General features: G+C 38.5%; 1 protein-coding gene across 1 annotated transcript in view; it reads left to right on the forward strand.

Annotated features, from left to right (window-relative positions):
- The window catches only part of ASCC3 (activating signal cointegrator 1 complex subunit 3), a 349,893-nt gene that overhangs the window by 308,815 nt on the left and 17,383 nt on the right, over window positions 1-23,695 (forward strand). Inside the window, exons 37-38 of the mRNA XM_042478523.1 lie at window positions 3,701-3,925; window positions 23,165-23,316. Coding sequence (XP_042334457.1) covers window positions 3,701-3,925; window positions 23,165-23,316 — 377 coding nt within the window. The remainder of the gene's footprint in view (window positions 1-3,700; window positions 3,926-23,164; window positions 23,317-23,695) is intronic.

A 23,695-nucleotide genomic window follows, 5' to 3' on the forward strand; every position in this document is an offset into this window, starting at 1 on the left:
TAAATATTCCTTAAAATATCTTTAAAAGGATGCAAGTTAAATAGGAGCGAGGCAAACATACAGAATTGTATAGGGCTTAAAATGGCGATGACCTTTAGGTTCAGAAAATAAATGACCACAGTTTTCACAAGAGATCTGGCAGGGGCATCAGCAGTTGTCTTCAGTCAGTCTTATTTGAGGGCTGGGGAAGCCTTTTCAAAGAGCCTGAATTTTTTTACAATACTCAGGTTTTGTCTTTAGATTTTCCTGAAGTGTTGTTTTACTGCTTAACATTTGGGGAGAGGGTGGAAGACCTCATCTGTGTGAACATTTGTACTAAATGCAGTATTTATTCCAACTAGGGTAAACCTGTTGAAATGAATTGGACTTTTTAGTTAGTTAGTGGTTGATTTTAGTGCGTCTCTGCTCTGCTTGAAACATACATTGGATTTTGCCCATATAATTGATTACAGATTTCTAGACAGTGAAGCATAATCTACAGTTCAAAAAATAATAATAATTTTATAATAAAATTTTAAAAATAATTTGCCCAGACTCACATCTGAGAGAGCATTTCATTTTAAAGTACTAGAAAGTCTCACTTGACCATGCCTGTGGAAAGAAGCTACTAGTGGCAAATTCAGAAATATGAAAACAGGCATTGTTGAGGCATTCAGCTGAGGCATGTTGACTTTTTGTGATTATGGCATTCCTTTCTAAATGTTCACATACTCTCTGTTTAATGATCTGCTCTATAATCTTTCCTGGTATTGATGTCAAACTAACTGGACGATAATTGTTAGGATCCTTCTCCCCCCCCCCCCTTTTTTTTTTTTCTTTTCTTTCTTGGAAGCTGGAGATAACATTTGCCCTCCTCCAGTCTGCTGGGATTTACAGGACAGTGTGCCCTTTCTTTACACGAGGATTCGTTCCAGACTCCCCCACATAAAGCAAATTCCGCCTATGCTCAAACCCCATTTAAATTAAGGGGCTCATGCATGCAGGGACGCCATGGGCATGCATCCCATTGTTCCCTATGGGATGCACCGCCCCTTCTGCCTGCACAGCTTTCAGCTTATGCTGAAAGCTGCTTAAAGCGTGCCCACGTATGACACAGGCGCACTGTATCACTCTTCTGGTTGATATTCAGAGTTGATTCAGCTTTTATGTGCTTAAACAGTTTAAACGATTTACAGTATCTGTTAATATATTCTGGGGAGTGGTCTCTAAGTCACAGTTTCACGTAAGATTTTTGACTAGACTCTGAGTTTTAAAATTTTGTTGCTACTTTATGACTTTTTCAGCCACACCAATTCAATTTCTACACTTTAGGCCAACCTGGGTACTCAAAACCCCTTCCAACCACCCTTTCAGCAGTGTATCTCAACCACTTTGGCTGTCAAAACCCCTCAGGGTCTAATAAATGTCTAACTCAGAGCTCAGTCTCTATCTGATTCCCTATCTAATTCCACACTACTCACTCAATCTATTTATACTTTCTCCTGGGAGTAGCCCCCACCTTGGCTAAGCTTCCATTGGTTGATACCAGGCTCACTCTGATTGGATGTTGCCAATGCTCCAGTCGGCCTTTTCTCCACATATCCCTTGCTAGAAGTCCCCCCTCATAGAACCGCAGCCCATGATCCAAGAATCCAAATCATTTTTGGCGGCACCATCTGCAGAGCCAGTTGTTTACACCTGCTATTTTCCTCTCCCTTCCTTGACGATACCCTACAACTGGGAGAAGAGAGGACATGATAACCTGTATACCCAGCTCTTTCAGCTTCCTATCCAGAACCTCATAATCCCTTATGATATTCTGAAGGCTCTGCCTTTCAGTATCATTGGTTCCCACATAAACCAAAAGGAAGGAGTAATGGTCAGTAGGCTTGACAAGTCTTGTCAGCTTCTCTGTCACATCGTGGATCTTTGCCCTGGACAGACAACACATCATCCAAGATACCTTGTCAGGCCCACAAACCACTGATTCTGTACCCTTCAGCAAGAAGTCCCCCACGACCACTACCTGCCTCCTCCGAAGCTTAGCTGCAGCCATTCCCTGTGTTGATTCTACCAAGATCTTCTGCATTTTCCTGAAGAATGTCCCTCCTCCCGTCCCTCATCATCCCTGATAAGGGAGAGGGCTTCAAATCGGTTCTGTAGCTGCAAGCTCCCTGATGTTCCTAGTTGTATATGTAGCATTCCTCCAGCTGCCTACCTACTGTGTATGTGAAGTGACCTCCGCCCCAGAAACTTCCTCTGTGTGTTTCCCCAACCAGGATGTCTGGTTATGAACTCTCTGAACTGTGTCTAGGCTATCTCAAGGAACTTATCTTTCCATAGCTGTTGAAGCTCTAAGGTATTCAGAGACTTCCATCATCCTCATCACTCTCACAGGCATGTCTGTTGGGACTACAGGAGGGCCTTGTCAGTGGCTGCCTGCAGTATCTGAAACTCCTTTCCTATGCAGGCTGGACTGTTTCCTTCTTGTCCTTTCTTCACCAGGTGAAGACCTTTTTAGTCCATTTTGATGACTTGCTGTTTTACAAGAGTTTTTCTTAGTGTCATATACTACTTTTATCCTTTGATTTTACATGGATGTTTTTTGTGGTTTTTATTCTATAGATAGTATAATACCATTTTAAGTAGAATTTTTGTGTATGTTTTAGGTCCATGTCTTTTTATTTATATTTAATTTTATTTTTATAAACTGCCTTGTTTCCCAGCTTTGAGAAGAAAGCAGGATATAAATAAAAGGATACAATATGATAATCCAATATACAAATAGAGTAAAGTAGGGATGAGTTGTACATGAGCACACTGCCCCATTTCCCAGCACTCCCAAGACCCTGACTTTATCACAGAACTTTACACATTCACTGAAAAAGTCCAAATAGGAATTTGTTAATCATGTTCAACTGAAGATCTTCACCTTCAATGGATATAAATCTATAACACGGCTGTGGGTGAAAGGATATGGGGGAGGGGGCATTTGTGTTTGTACATATCCATGCCAACTTCAACTATACTCAGTGTGTAGACAACCCTGAAACTTTGAAGAGTTACATTTTCAAGACTGCAAGCCTCTGAAATTCCCAGCCAACATGGCCAACATGGATCCTGGTACATGTAGTCCAACATAACATCCTTTCTAAGCTATGGGCAAACACGTGGGTGGCCCTGCACTGATTTTCTATCAGCATTGCTGTGCTTGTGAAGATCACCACTGAGACCTCATCTGGTTATGCTCTTTTATGATCAGTCATCTGATTTGTTTCTTCCACAGCTTTTCAAGAACGGAAAAATCCCGTTCATGAAAATATGTGAAAGAAGCCTGGGGAAGCCCAGCTTGCAAATGGGCTGCCTGCTGCCCAGCAACAGGTGAATGCACTAAGATCTGCCTTCTTAAAGTTACATCCCGCATCTATGCTGGGAGCAAAGGTAATGCACTAATCTCCATAGTCTATACATCCTATACATCTTCTAGGGCTATGGATATGACTTTGTTTTCCAGTTCCAGACTTCTTCTATACATCATGTGCCAGGCTGGAGAGTCTTCCAAACCCGATGAGTGGAGTATTGGACGGATTTAGGAGTTGTGAAAAGAAAAAGAAATAAAATCTACATAATTAAACTTAGTTCTGTCTATCCCAGAGTTTGGGTTCTTTGCACTAAAAATCTCCCTCTCCCTCTCTCTCCCTCTCCTTTTTTTTCCTTTAAGGATGCTGAAGAATATGCAGACCTCCCAGTGCGACACAATGAAGACCAAATGAACAGTGAATTGGCCAAACGTGTCCCCATTGAAGTTAATCCACATTCTTTTGACAGTTCACATACAAAAACCCATCTTTTGATACAAGCCCATTTTGAACATGCTGTGCTGCCATGCCCAGATTATGTCACTGATACCAAGACCGTGTTGGACCAATCAGTTAGAATATGTCAGGTATGGTTATGCTCTTTTATGATCAGTCACCTGACTTGGTATTGATAACTATTATAGTCTATACGTTCTGGAACATACCATAATTGTTAATGAAAATTGTTTGTTTAAATGTTTCTACAGTGTCATGGAAACTCAGGGCAGCATAAATGATAGTTATATAAATATGTTTTTCAATTCCAAATAGAGAATAAAATAATTTATACAGGATAAAAACCATATTTAAATGCAACATAGGATTAAAGCATAAAAGAGAGCTAGCATGGCAAGATATTGTGTATTGGACTAGGACTCTGGCAGACGAGGGTTCAAATCCCTGCTTAGTCATGGAAACCCAATGACTTTGGGCAAGTCACACTCTCCATCCCAGCCTCAGAAGAAGGCAATAGCAAACCTCCTCAGAACAAATCTTGCCAAGAAAATCCCATGATAGGTTCATGTTGGAGTCAGAAATGACTTGAAGGCACACAATAACAATAAGTAACAACAACAGCAATAAGCATGTCAAATTGCAGAAAATGCTAAAGCAGATAAAATAATGTACATGTATACTTAAAAATACTAATAAGATATAATCTAATGTCTGATTATATCGTTAGCATTGTAGCATTTTTTTTTAAATGCAAAGTCCTTTGCAATCTTTATCTTTTACATTTTTATGCTAGCTCTGTGAAGTAGGTAGACTTTAACTATCCTATTTTACACACTGTATAAGCTGAGGGATCATCAAATATGTTGATCCATGGCTGAGACAGGAATTTAAATCAAAGCCATGTTGATTCAGGCAGTTATTTTAAAATCATCATGACATCCAAACAGATATGTTTTTAAAAAACCTTAAGATAACCAGGTTTTGTGGTTGCTAATGCTTTCAAAACAATGTTCTCAAAGCTATGTAATTTGATGCATCTGATAAAATGGATTTACGCTGCATCCGCACTGCAGAAATAATCCAGGTTGACACCACTTTAACTGGCATGGTTCAGTGCTGTGGAATTCTGGGAACTGTAGTTCTGTGAGATATTTAGCCTTCTCTGTCAGAGAGTTCTGGTGCCACAGCAAACTACAATTTCAAGAATTCCATAGCATTGAGCCATCTCAGTTAAATGGTGTCAGCCTGAAATATTTCTGCAGTGTGGATGCAGCCTTAGTCTACAAAAGCTTTATACAGTACTACCAACTTCTTTCAGTTACTGGTAGTCTCTAAAAATTTGCTAAAAATCCCTTTCTATAATGGACTGTACCACCTCAGATTCCTGGTTGGGGAAATTAATTTTAAGGGTTCCTTTCATATGCCACACACAGAAACACACACACAAAATAATCTTCCTTGCAATAATGGAGAGCAAGTAGGGCTAGAATCTGAATCTTTTCCGTTGGTTTGGTAATACTAAAAATGTATTTTAGATTACCTTTTTGGACCATGCCCATCCAAGATGAAGAACAACAGTAAAATTACAGTGGTTGAAATGCAATTGTTAGTCCCAGCTTGAGTAGTCACATTGAATTAATGGAATTTACATACGTGTTAACAAGTTTCTATTGATTTTGTGGTTCTGTTCTAGTTGGGACTAGCAATTGCATTTAACCCAATAGCATTACATATACTGTATTGTAACATAATGTGATATAACATCAGAATTTAACTTCGAAATATAACTTCTAGAATTTATCTTAAAAAACCCAATATATTAAAATGTAACTTAACTGGTATAAAATTTCAACAGCTGGTTTTGGAAATTTTTTAGCATGCAGAGGAGCTTTCAAAGTGGCACACAATACACAAACCCCAGTAGTCTGATGTTAACAGTCTGTCCATTTTGTCCAGCTGTGTTTATAAAAAAGACCCCAAACTAGAGATGCTGAAGATGTGAGTTCTGTTTGTTGCTTTTTAACAGACCTCCTATGAGTCCTAAACCAAACTACTTTTATTTCTACACATTTAAGCCTCTGATGAAAAAAGGACATTTTAATTATACTTTAATTCAACTTCTTAGACTGTGTATTTTAAGACCACAATGGGGTTTACTATTTAAGGCCTTTGATACAAAAACTGTACTTTTTAAAAGTGTATCTGTGTTGGAAGTAACACTGTGCTGTTATTAGAATTGGATAGGAATTGCATAGTATCTGGTTCAATAAATAATTTTAAATGCTTATGTGTTACCTCCAATTATTTAAGGGTAGCATATTTTTGGTGAAGTAGAAGTAGGAACTCATATTTTCCCAGTTTTTAATTTAAGAATATATGAAATTAGTTGTTCCTATTTCCCTTTTTATGCTTCCTTATTGGGAGCTCTGTGATTAGTTCTCACTCTGCTGTTTGAAAGTGCCTACTGAATTTGTATTAACTGAAATAGGTAATTGAAGTAGTAATACCTTCTGTTTCCCATTCAGAGGGCAATCACTTCTTTAAGGAATAATCTGACAGTGGCCTGCTTTGCATTTCGATTGGTCATCAGCCTCCACTTGATAAGATATTTTAGCATTGCCAATTAGTAAGACTGCCATAGTACTCAGCCTTAACCTTCTGAGCAGTGTTTACCTATGGATGTGTTAAGCACATCACAGTAGGGTACCTGTACATTGAGAACAGAGTCTGGCTTTGGATGTTACACACACATTCCTTACTGCTTTACAGTGAAAGATTTACCATGCAGTCTGCACTGCTATATAACCCACCCGGTTATTACAGCTGTTATGTCCCTCATCTTTTGACATCTGACAACATGTTTTGCTCTTTTACATGCTTCCTTCAAAAATCAAAGCAAGCCATTTATGGTTTTGTGCATTTCAATACCTAATAAAAAGCATATTTTCATTGTCCTTGATCCAGCTTCCTAGACCTTGTATTTTAAGGTAAATAAATCTTCATTAATGTTGCGTCAATCATAGCATAAAACAAATAAGACAAAGGGATTCTCAGTAATGTTTTGAGATAAAGACACAAAAACATGCAGAGCAGGTTCTCACTTGAAGAGAGAGCCCTCTTAGTGATGAAGGACACTTGTGAGTAGAAACTGGTGCTTCTCCTTACAAATGGAAGCAGGAGTCATTTCTTTCCCTGCTGCCATTTGCGTGTATTTTCAAGAGTAGTCCAGCTGTTTATGCATGCACTTAAGTTTGGGGTACATGTGTGTATTCTGCTTTAATATCTGCCCTTAATTATAATATATCAAATGAGAAGATTATATCCATGTAGTAGCTTTAACACACAATGGCCTAAATCTGTTTGTTTGTCCAAAGTACAGAAGGCCCAATGAACATGTGATTTGCATTCATCATTTGATTCAGTGGGTCTTTCTGGTTGGGTGTATTCTAGTTACTAGTAGTTAGATTTAGACTATTATAGTTTGCTATTGAACAATAAATGTGAGAAATACCTTTTTATAAAGGTCTACAGAATAACTTGATATCAAGTTGAAAGATGCAGCTGTGTTAGTCTGTAGAAACAGTATATAGAGAGATCTTGTAGCACCTTGTAGACCAGTGGTTCCCAACCTTCCTAATGCCATGACCCTTTAATACAGTTCCTCATGTTGTGGTGACCCCCAACCGTACTATTATTTTACATCGCTGCATGCAAATATGTGTTTTCCGATGGTCTTAGGCAACCCCCGTAAAAGGGTTGTTCGACCCCCAAAGGGGTCCCGACTCACAAGTTGAGAACCACTGTTGTAGACTCAAAGATACTACAAGACCACCGAATAACTTGATGTTTTTCTTAACAGAACTTGGTTTAGTTTATTCAGATTGGACTATTAATTGCATACCTAACTGCTTCTCAGAACACAGATTGCTGACTTTTTTGTAGTTGGAGTATGTTTCTTTGAATCCCTTTATATCACATTCTTTCAGCCTCCAAAGGAGGCAAAGACAAACCCCCCTCCAAACAAATCTAGCCAAAATAACCACATCATATGGTCACCTTAGAGTCTTCATAAGTCAGAAACTACTCGAAGCTATGCAACAACAACTGAGTGACTCCCTGTTGTTGCTGTCTGTGGCCAGTGTTCAAATTAGAGGGACCAAGAGCTTTCAACCTCTGTAGCTAACTGTTTCTAGCAAGTGAGTTGAGAAAGTTTTTTTGTGGGTTTTTCGGGCTATGTGGCCATGTTCTAGCAGAGTTTCTTTCTGACGTTTCGCCAGCACCTGTGGCTGGCATCTTCAGAGAATGCTTTGCCTCAAAACATTAAGATGCCAGCCACAGATGCTGGCGAAATGTCAGAAAGAAACTCTGCTAGAACATGGCCAGATAACCCGAAAAACCCACAAAAAACTATGGATGCCGGCCATGAAAGCCTTCGCCTTGAGTTGGGAAAGGTTGGTTGGTTGGTTGAAATGATGGGAACTGAAGTATGGAGTTTATAGATTTCAATCATACGTACACTTTGTTATGTGCCTTCAAGTCATTTTTGACTTATGGCAATCCCAAGGCACTTTCTTGGCAAGATTTCTTGATAGGGTTTTACCATTTTCATTTTTCTGAGGCTTGTGAGTGTGACCTTCCCAAGGCACTTAGAAGGTTTCCATGATTGAATGGAGATTCAAACTTGGTCTCCAGTCATCCAAATCTCACCATGCTGGCTCCTGCAACATACATACCACTCAGTCTGTAGAACCAACAGTTAGGTAGCTTACCATTTCAAGTAATGTTTTAAATATTCCACTATCGTCCTCAATATTAAAAAGGTTCTGACCATCTCACCTAAAAGACAGATTTTTCTTGATGAAAATGTTCTTGTTCTTTCTTTAACTGATGAAATACAAAGGAAACTGGGTTTTTTGTTTGTTTTTTTCAAAATCAGGAATAGTATTTATAATTATATCTCAAACTATATAAGCTTCATAAGCAAACAAATTAAATGTGAGTAAGACAAGGATGATAAAAGCCAGATATATTTTAATGTTCATGAGAGCATTTTGATTTATCACCTGCAAGCTTAACCGTCTTTGTGTATGCAGTTGTATTTCCTGTTAGCTAGAAAATACTGAAGCAACTTGGGACATGAAAACTTGTTGTCAGAACTCACATCTGGTGCTGTTTTTCCCAGCATGGGTGAAAAAACATGAAAACCTCGGACCACTTTGGGAAGAATATAGTATGCCTAACTTCAGCTGTTAATTTATATGCCTCTAATAAGAATATGGTGAAGTTTCCAGTTATTGCTGGTGGACATATTGCATTATCATGTGTTAAAACAATTATTCTATAACTGTTTGCTGTAAAAGAGCAATATTTGTCATTTACTGTAATTCCTCAAAATTTAACTATAATTTAGAAATCTTGAAAAGAAATTGTGCCATCACAGGGGAAAGCACTTTCATGCAGTCAAGGCAGTCTTAGTTTCACTATGCACCTCCTCCAAGCTGTTCCCAGGAATTGCATACAGGAAGGATGCAGGGCTGGGAGCTCCAGGTGAGAACAGTTAGCAGAAATAAGGTGTGACCATTCATGCAAATGCGAGTATCATTGGTCCATTTAGCTCCCCCTATCGATCCAAGCCAGTGCATATGCCTATCTTGGTAACTGCTTCCTTTTTAGAACCATAAGTCAATGTTGGCATAATATTTTCAAACAATTCTTTGTGTACATATGATAAGTAAGGTTCCCAGAGGCCATACCTTCCCCTCAAAGGCCTTTTAGAAGGTACTAAGGTGAGAGTCTGGGCATTTCTGGTTTTGTTTGGGATGATGGTGTTTTCTAGATTTTTAATATATTTCTGGTGCATTGCTAATAAATACAAATCAGCATGCACTTGGGTTACTTTTAGTTGCATAGGTTCTAATTGCCCATACAAGATGTACTTTCCATTTTTCTTCAGAGAGAATTTATTTTGAAAGCTTGTGATTTTTGCATGTTTGTTTTTAACACCCCAGATGGCATAAAAATTGTTGCATGGTAGCATATTTGGTGACAATTGGATGATATGGTTCTCTTTATGTACAGTTTGCTCCTCTCTCCCAGCCTAACTCATGGCAACCCTTTTCCCAGTTGGTGCTGGAGGAAATGACTAATGCTTAACCCATTTGTGTGATCAATTCACTTAAGCAGCTACTGTGAAATGTTAATCACAACTTTAATTTGTACTGCATTAGCATTTTGATTAACTTGTAGGCTTGCTAGCACACTTGAAGCACTTTTACTCATAGTTACTGCTCGGAAATGACTTTTTGATTAATTAAGTTTGTTAGATAGCAGCTGAGCTTCCTGAATGCTAACCTTATGGGGCTAAAAGTTCAGGAGAAAGTTATTGTGAACAACTGTTGCTACTGAAAAGAATTCTTGAAAATGTGCTTTAAATATTAAATTATTTACAAAATATTGAACACTGCTACAAATTGACCTCAACCTCCTCACACAGACACACACACACGTTTAGTTGGAGCAAATGCTTGTAAATTTCCCTTGTGTTGGAAAAAAAATTATTCTAGTTTTGAAATGGGTAGTATGTTGTTAAATTTGTAAAGAACTTTTTATTCTTCTTCTTATTATTATTATTCTTTTAAGTGACCATTAAAGGGTTTGCTGTGCCTATGAACACAACACTCCTTTATGTTTCAGAACATTAATTCATAAAACTAATGTTGATTTTGAAATATAAGAGATGATTCATCTTTGTTTGGGCACTGTCCACAAGGAAAGGCCTACATAACATTGAGTAAAGCTCTGTTCTTCTGCTTCTGTCTCAATGGCCTGGGATGGATTTCTGAAAGTCAGTGTGGTGGGCAATTTGAAAATCGGCTGTGTATTACAGAGTGGTTCCCAGTAGGCAAAGGGGTCAGACTATTACCCTATTTGTTCAACTTATATGCCAAAAACATCATAAGAAAAGTAGATAAAATTTACATTCAATCTAGACAATGAGGAAATTGAAATAGTTAAAGAATTCCTGTACTTAGGATCAATTATTGGCAGGAATGGTGACTGCAATCAAGAAATAAGAAGATATTTAGGAATGGAAAAGGTAACTATGAAAGAACTAGAAAAGTTCCTGAAGAGTGAATATGTACAGTTGAGCACAGATGTTAACATCGTCCAAACCATCATATTCCCCATCACCATGAATGCATATGAGAGCTGGACAGTAAAGGAAGCAGACAGAAGGAAAATGAACTCATCTGAGATGCAGTGCTGCAAAAGAGTGCTTAGGATACCGTGGACAGCCAAAAATACAGATAGATCTTGCAACAGAGATCTCCTTAGAAGCCAATATGATTAAACTGAGGCTGATGTACTTTGGCCGTATAATGCAAAGGCATGGGTCACTGGAAAAAGACAATGATGCTAGGAAAGGTAGAGGGTAGAAAAAGCAGAGGAAGACCACATGCCAGATGGATGGACTCTGTCAGGAGGGACACAATCATGGGCTTGCAGGAACTAAGTAGAGAAGTGGAAGATAGGGGTTCTTGGAGGTGTCTCATCCACAGGGTTGCTGTGAGTCGAGAGTGACTCGAAGGCAGATAATAACAACAAATTACAATAAGTCATTGGTATCTTCTGGGATTTGGTCCCAGAACCCCTGTAGATACCAAAATCTGTAGGTGCTCAAATCCCATTGTATACAATGGCATAATGAAATGATATCCCTTATACAAAATAGCAAAATCAAGGTTTTATTTTTGGAATGTATATACAGTCGGCCCTTCTTATACACGGATTTTTTATACACGGATTCAAGCATCCACAGTTTTGAAAATGTTCAAAAAACCAAACCCCAGCGTATAACAAGGGTCCACTGTATTTTTGGAATATTTTCAAGCTGTGGATTGTTGAATCCCTGGATATTGAGGGCCAACTGTATTGCAGTTTGTATGCTTAATTTAGAATTTTGCTCTTTCTTGATTTGCTTAACTGGAAATATCAGCTCTGTGTGCTGGCACAATTTTTTCTTGTGTTAAAAAGTAATTGATGGGCCAGTGTTAATAGTTTATTATGTGGGATAGCTAATCCTAGAATTAGACATTTAAATAATTCCTTACTGGATCTAAGTGTAATTAGTGTGTAATCCACTCACTACAGTATGTCTGTCTGCTTAATAAATTGCACAGAAATACATCTAAATCATATTGTGACATAAGAAACATATTTTCAAAATATGTCACTTTAACTAATACATTTTAATTGCTGGTTTTTTCTTTATTAAATTTTGCTTGCCATCTTATTGCAACTGTGATAGGTCCTGTGAATGATAATTAATTACCTTGGGAAAGCACTATTTAATTCACTCTTCTCCAAATCAATTAAATGCACAATTAATAAGTACTTGGAAGCACTGCTTAAATCATAGTATGTGAACAGATCTAGGATATCCTAGGTATGATAAATATCACTAATATATTATATCAGATTATGCATTACATTATTTCAGAGTGATTCTTTTGATCACTTTTAAAGCCAATGTGAAGTTGAAGGCTTTTATGGCCAGCATGCACAGTTTTTGGTAGGTTTTTCACCAGCAGCTGTGGCTGGCATCTTGAGAGAATACAAACATTTAAAGCCACTTAAAAGCATCTTGTATTTTACAATAAAATACATGTACAGTGTCAAATTCAGATTTAAACATTTTAAAGTTTGTATTTCACCTTTCTCACAAATAAGTTTCAATCCTTTCTTTAAAAAAAATCTGAATTCAAATTCAGCATTTAAATTACTTTTTACATAATTTATCTTTGTTGTTAACTGCTGTCAAGTCAGCTTCAACCCAGAACGACCCATGTGAATGAGAGACCTCCAAGTAACCTACCATCAACTGTTCTGTTCAGGTCTTGCAGATTCATGACTATAACTTTCTTGATTGAGTGTATCCATCTCGAATGCCATCTTCTTTTTCGGCTGCCCTCTGTCTTTCCACACATTAATGTCTTTTCTATTGAGTCCTGGCCAAAGTACAACTGTCTCAGTTTAGTCATATTGGCTTCTAGGGATAGTTCAGGCTTTATTTGTTTTAGAAGCCATTTACTTGTCTTAGTAGTCCATGGTATCCGTGGAATTCTTTGCCAGTTCCGCATTACAAATGAGTTGAGTTTCTTCCTGTCCACTTTCTTCACTGTCCAGCTTTCATAACCATACATAAAAATGGGAAATACCATGACTTGGACAATGCTGACTATTGAATGAAATATCTTTACACTTCATGATCTTATCTAATTCTTTTATTGTTGCCCTTCCAAGTTCTAGTTTTCTTCTGATTTCTTGGCTGCAGTCTCTATTCTGATTAATGACTGAGAAAATATTGAAGATCTTGTTCAGTGTCTTCATCATCTACTTTAAAGTTATGCAGTTCATCTGTGGTCATTTTTTGTTTTGTTTTGTTTTCTTAATCTTCAACTGTAAACCTGCTTTTACACATTCTTCTTTGACTTTCTTCAATAACCATTTCAGGTTGTTGCTATTTTCTCTTAGCAAGACTGTATCGGTGTTCCTTCCTCCACGTCTAATTCTGCTTTACGTATGATTTTCAGCATACAAACTATATAGATAGAGTGACAAAATGCATCCTTGCCTGGCTTCCTTGCTAATTGGAAACTATTCCATTCCTCTGTATTCTGTCCTAACTGTAGCCTCTTATCCTGAGTACAGTTCACACATCAAGAAAATCAAATGCTGTGGCACACCCATTTTTTTCAGCATAATTCATAGCATTTTGTGACCTATGCAAACAAAAGCTTTGCTATAGTCTATGAAGCATAAGCTGATTTTCTTTTTAAATTTTTTGGTGTGTTCCATTATTTATTACTACTACTACTACTATTATTTATTTATTTATTTATTTATTTATTTATTTGTATGCCACTCTTTTCCCAGAACTGGGACTCATTTCCAATATATGGTTATTATATACAGCATACGCTGGAAGCCACACTGAAAAAATCCCTCGCATGCCCCAGAGGAAATAATGGGGTGTGCGACCATGGTGGCGCACGGCGGGCACGAGCCCCATTACTTCCAATGGGGCTCGAGCTTACACATTTTTTCTTTTATGCAGGGGAATCTGGAATGGATCCCCACATAAAGAAAGGGTGCACTGTAATCCCTAGTGCCTCCTCCTTTCCTAAACCCAGTTTAGACATTTGGCTTTTCTTTCTCCATTGAATCATTGAGTTGGAAGAGGCCCCAAGGGCCATCCAGTCCAACTCCCTGCCATGCAGAAACTCACAATCAAAGCACCCCCAACAGATGGCCATCCAGCCTGTTTTAAAAAAAAACAAAAAAGAGACTCCACCAATCTCCAAGGGAGTGTGTTCCACTGTCAAACAGCTCTTACTGTCTGGAATATATGATTCTATGGAATGAGAAATGCAAAATGTCGAAGTTGGTTTCAGGAAAGGAAGAGGCACTAGGGATTATACAACAACCATACATTGGACAATGGAGCACACCAAAGAAGTTAAAAAGAAAACCAGTTTATGCTTGTTTTCTTTTTAAATTCTTTGGTGAGCTCCATTATCCAATGTATGGTTGTTATATAATCCCTAGTGCCTTTTTTCTTTCCTTAACCCATCTTGGATGTTTTGCATTTTTCACTCCATAGAATCATATATCGTAAAAGTCTTTGTTGCAGAAGTTTGAGCATCACAGGGAAATTAGTGCAGTGGTCCTGTGGTTACTGCAAACCCTGGTATCCCCTTTCTTAAGGGTTTGCATGTATATTGAGTATTTCCAAACCATGGGGCATTGTTTTGTTTCCTATATTTGTTGACAGATCATTGAGGTTTATATTTGTATGTTTCTCCTTTAAATTTCTCTATCATTCTTTCCTCTCTTTTATATAGTTCTGTGCATTGCTTCCATTGTCTTATTACTTCTGTTTGGTCATGCAGTGTGTCCCCCTGTTTTGGTCATAAATCATCCCCTATTGGGTTAAATTTCCCTTTTAGTTCTCGGATATTGTGGAAGAGATTTCTTGTTCTTTGCTTTTTGTTTTCTGCTTCTGTTTCTCTACACTGATTATTATAGCAGTTCTACCTGCCCCTGTGCACAAGTCATTGAACAGTTGCATTCAGGGTTCTGGTTCTATTTCTGTCACCCTTAACTTTTTGCTTCTCTTCCATTCTTGACTGTTTGAAGAGTTTCATCTGTCATGCATTGAGGCCTTTCTTTCTTTTGTTTAATTACACATAGTGTCTTTCTCCATCCTTCCCTCATAATGTCTCTGGCCTCCAATGTTCCTTTGGTTCTTGGATCAGCCCGGTGTAGTAGCGCAGATCAATTTTTCACTTTGTCTTTAAATTCATGCCATGGTTCTCCAAGTTGGTTTAGTGCTCTTCTTAGTTTTAATCTCACTTTTGCTATTAGTAGTTCATGATCTGTACCATAATCTGCTCCTGGTCTTGGTTTTGCAGAAAAAAATGGAGCTTCTCCAGCTTCTGCTTCCAATTATGTAGATAATTAGTCTTTTATGAGCATATTAAAAATGAAAACACAGTGGCAAACCACAGGCTTGTTGCTGTTATTGTTAACTGTCCTTGAGTGGATTTTGACCCATGGCAGCCCTGCAGATAAGACGTCTGCAAGACCCCCTGTCCTCCACTGCTCTGCCCAATTCCTGCAAACTCATACTCATGATCTCTTTGATAGAATCCATCCATCTCACACACATCCTTCCTCTCTTTCTACTATCCTCTACCTTTCCTAGCATTATTGTTTTTCTAATGATACATGCTTTCTCATGATGTATCCAAAGTACAACAACCTGAGTTTTGTCATCTTGGCTTCCAGAGAGATTTCTGGCTTGATCTGCTCCAGGATCCATTTGTTTGTCTTTTTGGCCATCCATGGGATCCTTAGCACTCTTCTCCAGCATCACATCTCAAATGAGTTGATTTTCCTTTTGTCCTCCTTCTTAACTGTCCAGTTGTCACATCCATGGTAATAGGGAATACAATGGCTTGTGTGATTCTAACTTTTGTGCTCAGTTGTACATCCTTGCATGTTAGGATCTTCTCTCATTCTTTCATAGCTGCCCTTCTCATTCTTAATCTTACTCTGATTTCCTGGCTGCAATCTGTATTTCTATCAATGTTTGATCCCAGGTGTGAGAATGCTTTTACTATTTCTATTTCTTCATTGTCTAATTCAAATTTGTGTAGGTTCTCTGTAGTCATTATTTTTGTTTTCTTTATGTCCGTGCCTTTATGCCTTTGCACTTTCTTCCTTAATCTTTCTTAGTAGTTCTTCCAGGTCTTTGATGTATTCTGCTAGTATCACGGTGTCATCTGCATATTTTAGATTGTTGATATTCCTTCCTCCTATTTTCACTCCTCCTTCTTCTGTGTCCAAGCCTGCTTTTCTTACAATCTGTTCTGCATATAAATTGAACAAGTAGGGTGACAAGATGCAGCCTTGTCTGACTCCTTTTCCAGTTGGGAACCATTTCTAATCCTTGTTCTGACAGTAGCCTCTTGGCCTAAGTACAGATTCCCTCCCACCCAGTCTCAAACCACAGCCTACTCTCTGCTAGAGTAAAAATTCTATCATCATACTTGAGTACTTGTATTGTGCTTGTTCTACAAGTGGTAGTGCCACCATAAAGCAAAAGAAGATAACTACCTCTGATACCAAGTTTGGCAATTTCTAAAAATTGTCTCTGCCATGGAGTTCCACAGTTTCAGTGGATTGGCTGGATCCGAAGAATAAAATTATGCATCATGGGAAGGGGTAAGATAAAAGGGAGTTGAAAGTTGTTGTTTTTTTAATGGTGAGAGAGGAAAATCAGCCTTACCTAAAGGTAATGGATTGAATATTTAAAATGTAATAACCAGTTGACCCTATTATGTCAGTGATTGCATACACAGAACCAGTACTTTTAGAACAGAACATGTCTGTTAAATATGTTCTCCCTGTATACCTGTGGTGGCTTGGAGAGTGCAAGCAAAATGACTCAATTTGGTATATTGAGTATTTGTAGGAATTTCAATTTCCATTGATGTGTCAAGCATTTGTACCTTTTGCACTTAGTTAATGAATGAAAATGTGAGTAGGTTTCCAAGCAGCAAATGGAAGAAGCCAATCTTGTCATGGTTGTGATTTTTTCACAATGTCCCTTTCCTGGATTTCACACCAGGATAGAGATGCAATGAATAAATATTATGGCTGAGAGAACACAAAATAAGAGGGTGGCGGGAAAGGATTTGCCTTGTGGGCCTTTAGGCACCTTGTGGAACATATGCTCAAGCTTTTGTTATTCCATACTGGATATGAATAAACCACTGTCACTTTCTGCAAAACTCTGTTTGTGGCAAAAGATTCTATGACAGCTTTCAGTTGCTGGTAGATTTTGGATTTGCTCACTGAAGTTCCTGCTCTTTGTCACTAAACCTGCTCCAGTGACCACAAAAATGAATACCATGAGTAGTGGCAATCGAATATGCTATCCAGCTCTGCCCTCTTCACAGACAAGGTTCTGTCCCTATGCATAAAACAAAATAGTATAGGGAATAAGTAAGGTTATTAATCATTTTTTAAAATGTCAAGAAGTATTGAAGGAAATACGAAAAGGAAGATGAAGAAAAACAAAAGAAAAATAAAGAAAAATATATTGAACATATTGAAGTGTGGCTCACATGAGGAAATGTTTTATAGGAGTTTTTTCAAAGGATCTTATTGTGACCCTTTGACAATTTATATCATCATGATTCCACTTTAGCTGCCTTGTCAGCTTCCTATGGAATTGTAGGATTTATACCTTAGGGAGGGGCGAGTGGCATTCTTACCAAGAGAGCTCTAGTGCCTCACCAAACTACAAACCCCAGGATTCATAGGATGCAACTATAGCAGTTGAAGTGGAATCATAGAGTTATAATTGTGTAGTGTGAAAGAATCCTAGAAGCACAATAATGCTTTAAGAAAAGCATGTGTTTACACAACAGTTGCGTGCATTTCAAAATTGATGTCATAAGAGCACAATAGAAAGTGTACCTAGGAAAGGTTTTGTTTTGTTTGGTTGTTTGGTTGTTTTGCTTTCCACGTGGCTGAAATTGAACAGTTGGCTGGGCAAAATGCACAGCCAACATTTGCCTTGTAGTGGTTGCTACAAAGTGAATAGAAAGAGAGACGTGTGCCTGTACATAGAAACTGAAGAAACAGGATGCTTATTATGGGGTGCAGGAAGGGACGTAATCTCTAAACAACCTTTCCCTCCAAACGTGTTTGACTACAACTCCAGTCATCCACTGACGGCATGATCAGTGGGGATGTTGTAGGCCAACACAAGTGGAGGGCAGCAGCTTAAGGAAGGCTCTATCAATTTGTTTTAGTTTAAAGATGTGTGCCCAGCAGGCTCCAGGGAATCAATAGAGCAATTCTGGAGGATGAGTGTGATGTGCTTCCAGAAGCCTTTTCATTCTTTTGAAGATAAATACTTACCACTTGCAACCTTTGTCTTCAAAAATTGTTCTTATCTGGCAAAAACGAGAAGCCAGAGAGGCTGAAACTGGTGTACATATGGAACAGGGAAGAAACTGAATATCACTCTTACTCTAAAACATCTGAAATGAGCTTCCCATCCACCTTTTCCTTACCTCAGTTTTTCAAATACACTTATCCCTCCATATTTGCAGCTTTGATATTTGCGGATTTGATTATTCACAGATTTGATTAATATGTTCTCCTAGGAATATCTAAGTCCTCCAGGCAACTCTATGGTCAACTTTAACTAAAAGTTGCACTGAAAGACCTAGAGATTTCCTAGAGAGAATAGTCTACCAGGCATTTGTAGCTCCTCCAGTGCAGTTCTATGGTCAGTGTCTGTCAGACGTTGACCACAGAGTTGCACTGGAAGACCTAGAGATTCCTAGAGAGGTGTCCTCTCAGGTAAAAACATGGTGTTTTTGTTATTTGCGGCTTTTCTATATTCACAGGGGTCTTGTGCCCCTAACCCTAGCAAATATGAAGGGACAAGTGTATATGTAATTTTTGTGATAGCCTTGGCAGTTCTTTGAGAGGCACTTCTGTCCCATTTTCCCCCATGAGATGTGGGACATGTTTAGCCTCAGAGAACATTTTGAAATAGTTTTCAGCAGCATTTTGAGTTGAGGGGGGGAGGTTCACCTTGGTCAGAAACAAGACTTGTTGAAATGAAAGCATATGCTACCTTTTTTAAAGCTATCTTCCCACACACACATAGCTTTTGTGTACCTTTTTAAACTCAATATTTCTCCCAGATCAGTGTAATTTAATTGAAACGGTGCTGCATGTGTAAACAACTCCTTTGTTTAAGGAAGATTCCACTGTTTAGTTTGCCTTAAGTAAATGCTGCCTTTTGTTTGTCTGTAAAACATTTGATTAAATGTGTGGGCTAATATGGACAGCTTAGCATTCCTCTAGTGGGCTGTAAAAGAAGTCTGAAGTATACAGTACATTCTAGCATCAAAATGCAGACTAGATACTCCAAGGAGAAGGGGGCCGATGGAGAAAACAAAAGCCAAAACACTAGAGGTTTTTGCTATTGGAAAATGAAAACTTCTGTCAGTGCTCTCAAGATCTGACTAGCTCCCCAAGTATTTAAAATAATGTCAACATCTTTACTAGTCTTATTTGTGGGGAGGGGGCTGCTGTAGAAGTGAGAGAATTCTTAGTTTGATAACAACTTACAAATTTGCCCCCAGAAAATCAGAAATGAAATAGATATAACTTTAACAAAGAATGTATGAGAAAGCAAGAGAGAAATGGGTATATCCCCATTGCTAATGTTAACCAAGAGGCCCAAGAGCTCTGTGGCTGAGAATTCTAAATGCCCCTCACTGAACTGCAAGTCCCAGGATTTCCTGCAATGTTGCTATGGCAGTTAGGGTGGAATGTGCCACTGTAACAGTGGAGTGTGATAGGGCAAACACCAGAGCAGGGTGCCAGCAAAAGGAAAGGCATATATCAATTTGATAACCAAAATATTTTTGCCTTTCTCTAATGCCAAAACCCTTGTAAGTCCATTTATTTTGTTCAGGGATTTGCAGCATAACAAAGCACTGGCATACTCCAGCCCCAAGACTGAGAGTTTTCCCATGCTATCCCATATCAAAAATAAATAACATAAAAATAACATTAATAATAATAATAAATAACATAAAAATAAAAATAAATAATAGAATTCAAAGATATAGTCATGTTAATCTGGAAAATCAGCATGCAAAAGAATTTTGTAGCACCTTTGCAATTAACTGAAAGAAGTTGGTAGCATGAGCTTTCCATAGACTTGAGCTTACTTCCTCAGATGCATGTTTCCAAAACAGGTATCTGAAGACGTAGGCCCAAGTCTACAAAAGCTCATGTTACCAATGTTTTTCTTTCAATTAGTCTCAAACGTGCTACAAGATCCTTTTGCATATTCATTTTTCCAGTCCATGAACAGTGATTTTGTTCATAAATGGGCCATAGGACTGCAAAACTCCCTGAAACCCAAAATCTGAAACAAAATGAGAATCTTTGCTGCTTCCAAATTGGCTGCTTCTGGAATTGTCTTGGTCTGGTGTGGTCCATTACAGGTCCTATGGCTAAAAATTGGCCCATAGAGTCTATTTTATTAGATCTATGATAAGGGGCAAAAAAGTGCCTATAATTTATTCAAAATCTCCTACTATCTTAATCAGGAAAATTGTGGAGCAAAGCAAAAGAGGAAAACAGCTTTGACAGGGGAAAAAAGGTCTGTCAGAAGAGTATGGGTCTGAACAGACCACCCCGGATCAGGGCCACAGAAACTGCATGCCATGACCCCAATCTGGCCTTTCCACAGTGCAAAAAGGAGCTGCAAAAAGCAACTCCTTTTTGCATCACAGAAAGGACAGCATAGCCACTGGTGCTGCAGCTTTTCAGCACTCCTTTGGCACTGCATCATCTGGACACAGCACCAAGGATGCTAGGAAAGGTGGAGGAAAATAGAAAGAGAGAAAGGTCTAGATGGACCATGCTAGATGGATGGACTCTGTTAAGGAGGCTATGGGTTTGCAGGAATTGAGCAGAGAAGTTGAGGACAGAGGGTCTTGTCTCATCCATAGGGTCGCCATGGGTGGAGATCAGCTTGAGGGCAGTTAACAATAACAACAGTCTTATATACCCTAAAGACACCAGAACCTGTCTGAATTTGGACATTAAGTAGGATCAGCCCTGGTTAGTACTTCGATGGGAGACTGCCAACAAATACCAGGTGCTGTAAACTATGTTTCAGAGGTAGGAACTGGCAAAATCACGTCTGAGTAATTCTTGACTAAGAAAACCCTCTGAAATTCATGGGTTCACCTTAAATCCCCAGGTGACTTGAAGGCACACAATGTCAGCCATGTTGTAATGGTTTTTCCGTAGCCCAAGGTCAAAACACAGGTTGTGGGAAACATCCCAAAGCATAACAAAATACCATTTGTGAGATTATTCACATTAACATATATGTGCTTCTCCCCATCCACCTGTAATTGCACTACTCAAACTGAGTACACAGTCCAAAGCAGGGAGCCACTGGTGAGTGTGGAGGTTCTCCATGCAAGATCCATTTCAGACTGTCATCCTCCCATGTGGCAAACAGTGAGGGAGGAGGCAAAGCTGGTGTGCCTCTGCTCCTTGTTTGTTAAGTTTAATGCCTTATTGGACATTTCAGTTGGGCTAGATAGATGGATGTGAACACATGCACATGTGTGCACACACAGAGTTTTCAAAAACAGGAAAATTGGGTAATATAAATCATCAGGCAAGAAAGGAAATTAAAATTCCTAAGATATAAATCAAATATCTTACATAGTAGAGGCCTGGTGGAACAAAAAGCCTTTCTGGTTTTGGTTGAAAAGATAGGATGTGCAAAACATTTTCCAAGTCAAGGCATTTTAGAGCCTGGGAATGACAATAGAGAACACCCAGTTGCATGTTGTCATACGCTGGGTCTCAAGGATATGCAAAAGAGCCATTCCAGATAACCCCACATAGAAGTCTGTATCCCCCTGTTATTTTGCAGCATAAAAGCTACCACTTCAAATTATGTTTTTGTTTTTTAAGCTGGGTCTCAAGGATATGCAGTGCATTTGATACCCCAAGTTAACTGTCTTTAACGGTCTCAAAGCTGTATTCATATGACTCCTGCTTATTTTCATGGGATGACGAGTCTTGGGTGTAAGCCAAGCATGTAAAACTTATCTCCTCATATTATACAATTAATGTAAATACCTTTCTCCCCTGTAGTCAAGACATATGAGAACACGCTCTCTTTTTCATTTAAAAAGAAATGTAAATAGCCCTTGAGATTGCACTGAAAAATTCTGTAAAAGCCTTGGCCTTATTCAGACATTTTTCAACAGAAGTGTGACCACTATCACACTACTACAGTATCATTTTTAAAAAAACATATTATATGAATGAGATTGGCAATATGTCTACTATGCCAACATTCTTCTGTCCTGTAGTCTCATGACATTCATGTGGAAAATAACCATGTTGACAATCATATCTGTATTGTATAATGGTGTGAGCGAGTGAGAAATTCAAGTTCAGTTGTATAGTTTATGAGTGTAGATTAATTCCATTAATGGTAACTATGTACCTTTTGGCCATGGAAATGTCATAATATTTAAGTTACTCTCCTGGACATAAAAGAGTCAGTGGGAGTTAACACTGTTGGCATAACATAAGCTAGTAACACAACACTGTTGGTATAACATAAGCTAGTAACATAGCATATATAAGCTAGTATTACCTGGGTAGTGATCAGCATCCTCTGTGGCCTGGTTAAGGCATTCACCAATAATTTTAAATTATCAGAATTTTCCACAGCATGTTTGGCCTCTTGCACTTCTCTTTCCCTCTTCTGTTATGTATAATTGTGTGAGTGTATGTGCCTTCAAGTTGCCTATCGACTTATGACAACCCCATGAATTTCACAGAGTTTTCTTAGACAAGAAATTGTCAGAGGTGTTTTTTTTCCATTTCTTTCCTCTGAAATAGTGCCTACAGCACCTGGTATTGTTGGTGGTCTCTTCTGTATAGATACCCCTTTTTTTAAAAAAAATATTACGTTTTAGAGGGGGGAAAACTAGATCAGCTTTCTATTTATGTATGAACTTGGGAAACAATAATTTATTCAAATGTGAACTTGTTAAATCAAACTTGCAACAGTGACAGTTTGTGATCTAGACCAAGCAAGACAGTGGTCAGGGCAGATGGACCCTATTTGTATTACTAGAAAAAATAATCTAAAATAGAAGACATTAACAAAAATTTAGTTTGTGTTCAAATGGGAAACTTAAATGTTTCTTTTCTTGATTTAGGCAATGTTGGATGTTGCAGCAAACCAGGGCTGGTTGGTGACTGCTCTAAATATAAGCAGTTTGGTACAGATGTTGATTCAGGGGCGATGGATCCATGATTCCTCTTTGCTTACATTACCTAATGTAGAATACCACCATCTTCACCTTTTCAGGTAAACATCTCTTTTTGTGTTTGAAATGTTGAAACCCAGTGCAGTTTCACAACACTTGAAGGAGAAGGGTGGGAACCGGAAGAAGGTTGCTGGTCAGATCTATAACCCAACATCCTGAATCCATGAATAAGGGATTCTTCCTTGAATCAGGGGTTCATTCCAATGATGCCTGGGAAGAACCTAGAAAGGAATATATCCGAACATTGTCACGGTTCTGCAAAATAATGAGGAAAGTGCCGGCATGGCATAGCGGTTTGAATGTTGGACTGCAACTCTGGAGACCAGGGTTCAGTTCTCCACTTGGCCATGAAACTTAGTGGGTGACCTTGGGTAAATCACATGTTCTCAGACTCAGGGGAAGGCAATGGCAAACCTCTTC

The sequence above is a fragment of the Sceloporus undulatus genome, chromosome 1 (genome assembly GCF_019175285.1).
Source record: "Sceloporus undulatus isolate JIND9_A2432 ecotype Alabama chromosome 1, SceUnd_v1.1, whole genome shotgun sequence".
In the NCBI taxonomy this organism is placed as follows: Eukaryota; Metazoa; Chordata; class Lepidosauria; order Squamata; family Phrynosomatidae; genus Sceloporus; species Sceloporus undulatus.